At 37.6% G+C, this 8,409-nt stretch overlaps 2 protein-coding genes across 12 annotated transcripts in view; both read left to right on the forward strand.

Annotated features, from left to right (window-relative positions):
* The window catches only part of dtnbb (dystrobrevin, beta b), a 37,526-nt gene extending 34,195 nt beyond the window's left edge, over nt 1-3,331 (forward strand). For 6 of the 8 annotated variants that reach the window (XM_015052111.1, XM_015052112.1, XM_015052110.1 and 3 more), the window contains 3 exons: nt 201-290; nt 382-445; nt 1,731-3,331. In XM_015052111.1, coding sequence (XP_014907597.1) covers nt 201-290; nt 382-445; nt 1,731-1,842 — 266 coding nt within the window. In that variant the 3' untranslated portion in view covers nt 1,843-3,331. The remainder of the gene's footprint in view (nt 1-200; nt 291-381; nt 446-1,730) is intronic. The other 2 variants (XM_015052114.1, XM_015052115.1) reach the window with 1 other exon arrangement.
* A 4,841-nt stretch (nt 3,332-8,172) lies between these two features.
* Nucleotides 8,173-8,409, forward strand: part of LOC106959499 (DNA (cytosine-5)-methyltransferase 3A) — a 47,821-nt gene continuing 47,584 nt past the window's right edge. For 2 of the 4 annotated variants that reach the window (XM_015052107.1, XM_015052102.1), the window contains exon 1: nt 8,173-8,308. The gene's annotated coding sequence lies outside the window, so the exon portion shown is untranslated. The remainder of the gene's footprint in view (nt 8,309-8,409) is intronic. The other 2 variants (XM_015052103.1, XM_015052105.1) reach the window with 2 other exon arrangements.

Below are 8,409 nucleotides of genomic sequence, written 5' to 3' on the forward strand. Positions count from 1 at the left end.
TGGGGGGGGGCCGGTGTTGGGGTCCTTTTACCCGGGTGATGCATATCAAACACCTTATAAAAAAAAAAAAAAAAAAACCTGCTGAGAATCATGGATGGAATATAAAAATATAAAGTAGTGCCTCAAAGGTACCGCAGCTGAAAGGTAACACATTGCAAAGCAGAACAGAACTAATGACGGTCCATCTTACCGTTCCTTAGGTGTACCCAGAAACCTTCGGAACGATCTTTTAGTTGCTGCTGACTCAATCACAAACACCATGTCATCGCTGGTGAAAGAGCTCCACTCAGGTCGGTCTCCAGTCTGTATTCGAGGAGTCTTCCACTTCCTTTTGGCCCAAGTCTTTGCATCTGAAATGTCGGGTTGTGTTTGTTTCCAAAGTGGATGACGTGGCGGAGGACGACGAGACCAACATGAGGAATGGTGGAGACAGAGGTGGGTCCAGGTACTTGCCGATCCATTAGTCTTCTAACTGCACTAAAGTTAATATTAATGTGTGTCACACCTAACACTAAATGATTTTAGAGTTTTAAAAAATATGTAAATGACCAAACCAGCAGTTAAAAAAATAAAAAATAAATTAAATATTGAAACTTCTCCAAACCAAAAACAGAGGAAAAGCATAAAAAAGACAGAAAAAATAAATTACAGTATAAAAGACACAAAAAAAAAACTAATTGCAGATTTTTTTTCTCAAAACAAAAAATAAATAGAAAAAATAAAAATGCATAAAAAATGCAAAGAAGTAATTAAAAACTCAAGAAAAACAAAAAAATTATGTCAATTAAAACAAAAAACAGATAAAATATCTACAGCATAAAGAAACTAGAGACAAAAAAATTAAAGCAAAGAAAACAGTGAAAATTTGACAGATGTAGGGAAACCTAAATCACCTAGTGAGTCTCCTAAAAAGAAAAAGAACAAAGAAAAGGAAAAAATTATGCAATAAGGAAACAATGAAGAAAAAAGAGGGAAAGGGAAAAAAGTGAGAAGAGAATAAGAGCAAGTGTCGTAATGTTCCAAAACGTTAAAATGTTGAAGGGGTGTAAATACTTTCAGAAGATGCCGTACTTATGCTCACAACTGAATTCAGTTCAATTCAATTAAAGAAGGCACACAGAGAACACACAAAAAATAAATACAAGATAAAATACACAAATAGAGAAAAAGTGCAATATGAAGTAGCAAGAATCTCTTCATCCACTTACTTATCTCATTGCGCATTTGCAATGAAATAAGTAAGTGGGTGGAATAACTAACGAGTTTAATCAGTTATTAAACATCAACTCTGGAATTTATATATATATATTTTTTATAATTCCTTTTTATTTTATAGCACTTATCACAAGAAGAAAAAGTGACACGTTAAGAGGACTCTCGAGTTAATTAAATGAAATTAAGCGATTGCACTTGCGCCTGTTATTGACTTCGTGTCAAGCGCACTAAACATGAAAAACTGAAGTGCAAGCACTTCCTGGTGCAGAAGCGGCATCTGTTTCCACTAATGACTGTGTTGTCGCTGTATTTACTTGGCCTGGCAGCACCCTGCATGGCACCGACACCGGCTAATAATAAACTCATCTGGCTCTACTGCCGCCTCTCTCGGCCCCACAAAAGAAATTAAACAGTTAGAGAGCGGCGCTTTGCCGCGCCGAGACGGGTTTTTCATTCGTTCGCCCCTCGGGGTCGGCGGCGGCGGCGCTAAACATGCTCTTTGTTTGTGCGTCCAGGCACACTGAGAGTACAAAAGCACTGAGGGGAAGAGATCCCTACCCCGGCCTGCGAGGACATCCGGTCATCGACTGGGAAGACTCGGCATCAGCAGGAAGCCCCTGGCATTAGCACGTAGAGTAATGCATGCATCTAATCTAAAAAGTAATTTCACTATGTGAAAAAAAAAAAAGAAGTCGTCACACCTTGCGCCTAGCAAGATGTGTCTAATTACCAAGTGTGTATGTTGTCCTGTAAACAAAACAAACAAAAAAAAACCTGCTGTAAAATTACCAGAACAGTTTCCCTCCTGAGTGGGAAGAACAGCTTGCTGTGATTTTTTTCCTCCCATTCCAGCAGATCGTCCTGTACATAAACTACTGTAAACACACGGAGCCTTCTCACCAAGGAGACGGCTTTTTCTTTTTCTTTTTGAGTAGTTTACATTTATTTATGATGTTTGTTTTCTTTTCTTTTCTTTTTTTAGGTTTTTGCATGAATTTGCACTCATGTCTGGATTTAGTTACTGTACTGTACGACGCTATGCCGGGTCTTTGATGGTGTTGTGAAGACAGCTGTGGTGTCAGAAGTGTCCTCCAAATTCATGCTAGTTGTGTTTACTTGCACAGGGGAAATTCTGGGACTGTGGTCTTGTTAGGAGGCACTATTTATTGATACGTTTATTTTTAATTACTGTTTTTTTTTTTTAGAATTTGCCTTACTGCCATGATTTATGTGATGGGGAGAGTCGGCCAGAGGAATAAGCAAACGCCTGCTTAAGGTTTCTTCGCTTCTGCTGTGAAACCAGAAATGTTTATTCCCCTGAATTTTCATCTTTTGATGAGCATTTTCATTTTGGTCTGAAAGATTTACTCTCTCTTTCAGCACACATGGTTCCAAAGATGTGCTGGTGATTTTAAATCTTTTAACAGAAAATGGAAAGTATGAGGTAAGAGTTATATTAAACTGATAAAGCTAACTTATGAAGTTTAAAAAATGTACCAGTTTTGAATGCTTGAAAACCTCCCTCCCTAAAGCACCATACAAAGGTTCAGGTTTTACTACAAGTTTTATCTAGAATACATTTCTACCCTGGTAGTACATTGTTACCCTTCTTTATCAGTGGAAACAAAGGTGGGTAATGTCAACCTAGTTTTTGGAGTTGAAAGTCACTGACTGTAAAACTACCACAGGCTCCTGTGAAACTTGTTACCTCTGAAAACCAGTTGTGAAATGGTTAAAATTGATTTACGCGACTGCTGTCACGTGATATCAGCTTTATTTAAAACAGAACAAATGACAAGAGATAAAGACAGGCTGGCGTTTGTATAAAAACGTTCTCATAAATCTCATGGCAAGAAAGCAAATCAAGCTAATTTACCTCAGTTCTAAGCTAATAATTTCAGGGAATAATGCAGTGCAAAAATTCTTTGACATTAGGGCCTTTTTTTTATTCTAGTACTTAAGTGTGAAGAGCCAAATAAAACCCTCGGCTGGCGTCCAGAATAACCTGTGCATGTGAACACGCTGGATGAGTCTCGTACTACTCTGCTGCTAATGTGCTCTCAGAGAGTATGGCTCGCCAAACAGAGGGCTGCCGCGAAAAAACAAAACAAAAAAACACACACAACAACGAGTCAAGTCTCCTTTACTCCCAGTGAGTACCACCTGAAGGGCATTGTTAGCTCAACACAGCACGGTGCCTCCTTCCAGAGGACACCGAGAGGCTGCTAGGCAACACGTTAGCACGCTAGCGGGTTAGCCGCTGGGCTAGCCGCCGACCTCGAGGTCAGAGTTTCAAAGTAAACACTCATTCAGTGTGTGAGGTTGGAAGGCCATAGAGAACTAGGAAGTGCTTCAAATAGCTTTATTTAGGTGTTGAAAGTGAGCAGAAAATATTTATGTGCAATGACGATAAATGTGCTCAGGGACTGCAGAGCTAACGGTTTGCCGTTCAAGTCCTGAAATGTGAGAAATATCGGGAGGTCGCGTTTAATCAATAAGTGAATTGGACTTGCTTCGGATCACATTTGTACGATTTTATCAGGACTTCCCAAAGCACATCTTATGAGTAGGTTTGATCTGTTTAGGTAGAAACTCTACATGCCTGTGCAGAAATCAATCAATCAGCAAATAATGAATGATGAAGCATTGAGTAATTTGTGTAATGGCCACTTCTTTTGGCACCCTTCATGAAGACGGTAAACAGCCTAATCATAAAAAAATCACCATTTATTGCAGTTCTTTAAAAAAATTGACAAATCCTATCTTAAATTCAAGGGATTTTTTTTCCACGTTAAGAAATAATTATGTTTAACTAAATTACTAATTATCTGTTCTCCTAACAATCCCATTATTTAATTAATTAAAATATATATCCGAAACGTTTTTTTAATACAATCTTGACTTTTTTCTTTCAGCTGATCAGAGTTTCTAGGGAGTTCGAATGATTAATCAATACTTTTTCTGTTTCCACAGTTCATAAATATTATGTGACAGAAACTAATTTCTTTTAGCCACTCTGATGGACAACTTCCCATATTTAATCTGCGGTGCTGCACAGTAACAGAAGTAAAAATAAACAATTCAGAGCTAGAATTTCTCTAAAGTTTCATTTTCACTGCAGGGCTTTGTCCACGTCTCTATCAAGGGTGCCGTGAAATGTGTCAGGGATTTTAGGAGAGGATTTTTCCATAAGTGCTGTTTGGTTAGAAATGATTGGTCTGTGGGTGACTTTGTGTCTTTTGGCAAAGCAAAGTGTTTTGTTAACAGAGGCTGTGAAGCGGTCAGCCATCCTTATCATTCAAAGTCACACAGGTTATCAAACCATTTTACCTTTACATGTAAGTTTTTGGTTTGATTTCATGTTGTTTAATGTAGCCGTCTGTAAAAACAAATGTGCATTTTCTGGATTTTAGTTCAGTTCTTTAATCCTTATTTAACTGAACTGCAGAAGTTTTTTTTGTTTCTGGTTCATGCACTAAGCCTGTCCTATAAGCTACATAAGAGGTTTCAGCGACCCGTTACACACTGTGTTAAGACAAAAAACAAAACAAAAAGGGGCTCCTCTGTTGCCATTGTAGATGTTGATTTTTTTCCCCCTCTTTTTTTTTCTCTGTTTTGATGTATATTGTCTTTTTATTTCTATGATTCTGCTCTGCAACATTGATGGAGTCTAATCGTTGTAATGGGTTTATCAAAAACTGTTATTCACCTGGTACACTTTCATTTGAAAGCAGGAACAATTATTGTAACCACTGCTGCTGTAAAACACGTTTCGGCCCACAAATCATATGTGAAAACGCTGAGATTTAAAAAAACAAGCAAAAAAAAAAAACAAGCAAACAAACAAATGTGACCCTTTCCCCTTTCATTCTGATCCTGCATTTTATTGCAATTCTTAATCTTCCTGTTCTGTTCTTTCAGTTCGTGCCTGTAGCTGTACTGTAAAGTGCTGTACAAAGTAACCATTCAGCAAAAGAGATAATCTGTCAGCCTCCGTGTCAAGGTTTTAGTCTGTGACTTTGTAGAGATTTTATTTATTTGTCGATTATTTTCTCGTGTTTTTTGGGGTGGGGATCTTACGCTCAGCCTTTACATTTGTGCCAAACTGTTTGCAGACGTCGTGTGTCGTATAAAAACACAGGTATATATCGAAGTATATCTGCATTACTAGTCTGTCGTCGACCTTAATCTGTTCACTGAATGCCTGGGGAAGGAAAGTCATCTGCTGCTGAAAAAAAAAATAGATGCATTTAAGAGTTATACTATTATTATCAAAATGGGGAAAAAAATAAATATATATATATATGTATATACATATACATATATATACATTCCAGAGTGATTCATTTTATTTGAACCCCTCCTGAGGCAATACTGTATGTATCCCACCCTGTCAGACCAAACTCGGGTTGACACAGCTGGTCACACAGAGGTGCATACGCTGTAATCCCTTTTTTTGTTTTTTCTTTGGTTTTTCACAGAGACATGGTGCAAAGCAGACAGCACAGCTTCCCTGATGTTATTTAAATATGTGTGTATTCTGTACGCTTACGCTTCTTGTATATGCATTCGTTTTCACGTTGATTTGACTAAACATAGTTTTATGTCACAAAACCACAGATTTTTTTTTTGTTTTGTTTTGTAAATACATCAAATGTGAGATATATTAAAAAGATTTAAAATATGAATCACGTTGGTGTTTTCGTGTTTCCTCGTCTGCTGTGAGATGGAAATACTCTTGAGTGCCAATTAACTGTCATGTTTTTTTTGTTTTTTTTAAACTGTGTACACAGGGAAAACATGCAAATATTTCTGCACCAGAGTCCAAAAATGTCTTTCTAATTTGACCCAAAAGCTGAATTTATCCTGTTGGAGCATAAGTTGGCTCCTTTTTGACCAAACATTAAATAAAAGATGAGATGACATGGGGTTCGTCTTCCAGCAGGATTTGACACTAAAGATGATCTTAAGAATGGCCCTGTCAAAGTTCAGACCTACATTTCTTTTTTTTTTCTGAAAATCTATTACATAGAATCTCAGTCAGTCTCCTCTGACTGAGATTGAGCAATTTCTAAACAAAAGTGAACAGAAAAATTCCAACAAAAATGGATAAGCAGCAAATTAACTGTAGTTTTGTAAATGTGTGCCACACCTCTGAGAATTTTACAAAAGTAAAATTTGTAGTAGAAAGTAAAGGAAAACAAGGTATATTTTCTGTCTACTTTCTAAAAATATTGGTCTATCAAATAAAGACTAGATTTTATATATTGAACTTTATATATTAATGAGGCTAAATGTTCAAAGGGTGCTTTTTTTTTAAAGCACTGCACATTTCAACACTTTGTACTCCGTTTACACACTTTTAGCGACATAATCATAACACACTATGTATAAAGAGTCACACAGATCGCCCAAATCACAGCCTTCTCCCAACAGCAGGTGTCGCTAGACGCTAATATTTACGACATTTTGGCTGCATCCTTCTCACTGTTAGTTCTCGTTTTTTGGCACTGCTTTCCTTGCTATTTTTATAACCAACCTTACCGGTAACAGTGACCAACATGGAAAGCAATAGGCAGCAGCAGTAAGTTTTCTTGTAGATGTCATTACATTGTATGTGAAGTCAATTTATGAGTTATAGTTTATTCTATAAAGAATGTGGAATACAGTATCCTAGTTTAGCACTCTTTCATTCAGTGAGTAATGGACTTCTAATTGTATTAGGCTAGGAGTGAATTCCCATGTTAGGGAATATTTTTGACCAAATCACCAATTGAACACTTGGTTGATATTTCATATAGATAAATGGGACCTGGGGATGTTTTAAATTTTAGCTTTACTTCTTCTTTTTTTTTTTTACACTTACAATTTTCCAGCATTTTCCAAGGGGTAGAAATATGATGACACAGAGGTATATCTTTGAGATAACAGAACCAGACCCATATTCTCTGGTTCTGTTCTGGGGACGACTGTGGAACCTCTGAAGATGATGATGCCAAGAAGGATTTTTCATAAAACCAAGAAATTTATGGACAACCCGGACCATCCTCTTCATCAGGCTGTCTTGGGAAAGCAGAGTGTCTTCAGTCAGAAGCTTCTTCAGATTCACTGTAACACAGACGGGTACAAGAGAGCTTTCCTGCTAACAGCCATCACTAGCTACAATAAATCTTTGAGAGAGAGAGAGAGAGATTTGTGAGGTTTGCAGGGGGGTTGAACAGTTTATTAAATGTTAAAAGATCAATCGTTTTATGATCAATGATCTGCTTTGAGATGAGAAGTTAAAGTTTTATTGTTATGATCTCTTATTAGACATTGGAACACTTCATTGATTATTAAGAATGACGCATCAAACTTCCAACATGCCGTCTTCTCTGCCAGGTTGTTATTGTAAATAAGAATTTGGTTAATATACAAAATGAATCATTTTTAAAATAACGTGAACAAGAATACTGTCGTTTTCCAAATGGATGCTTCTTAGAGGTGCTGCCTCATTTCCTATCAGAAAAAAACTTGAATGAATGTAATGAATTAAATATCTAAATCTGTCATGGACATCTTTAATTGTAGGCTGGATTTTTACTATATCCTGAACTTTAAAAGAACCCTCATAATTATTAATTTGCTGTCTCGTTATTCATGCATCTCATAACTATGGGATAGCTAACTCTGACATGTCCTTGTCAACGAAAAGACACAACAGTAGTATAGTGTTGACAGGTTCGACTTGTAACCGGAGGGTCGCTGGTTCGACCCCCGTTCAGTCTCAGTAGTTGCCCGTGATGAAAGACTAATTTGGACCCAAATAATGAACTTGCTAACATGAACTTACTGTCCGCAAAATTGTATCTATAACCTTTAAAATGAAGCTAAGCCAGCATTTCTTAACACTACTGTGTTTAGGACCCGGTGGAAGCAAGAGCGGAGGCGTCTCCAGGCCTCCGTAGTGCTTGCTGCGCATCTGGAGAGGAGGTTCTGTCAGGCCGGGGGTGGTGGTGGAGGACGGGGGCGAAAGAGGAAGGAGGCTCCGGGAGCAAGCGAGACAAAAAAGGGTCAGCCCTGGGACTTGGGAAAACTGGGTAACGAACACACGGTGATTCACGCTTTTTTTCTAGACGCGTTGAAGCCGGCTCTCTCGTAACCGCGCAGGAAGGGTAACCTTTATGAACGAAAAAAAAAAAAAAAAAAAAAAAA

The sequence above is a fragment of the Poecilia latipinna genome, unplaced genomic scaffold, assembly GCF_001443285.1.
Source record: "Poecilia latipinna isolate Pla-1442-1.1 unplaced genomic scaffold, P_latipinna-1.0 Scaffold1087, whole genome shotgun sequence".
Taxonomy (NCBI): Eukaryota; Metazoa; Chordata; class Actinopteri; order Cyprinodontiformes; family Poeciliidae; genus Poecilia; species Poecilia latipinna.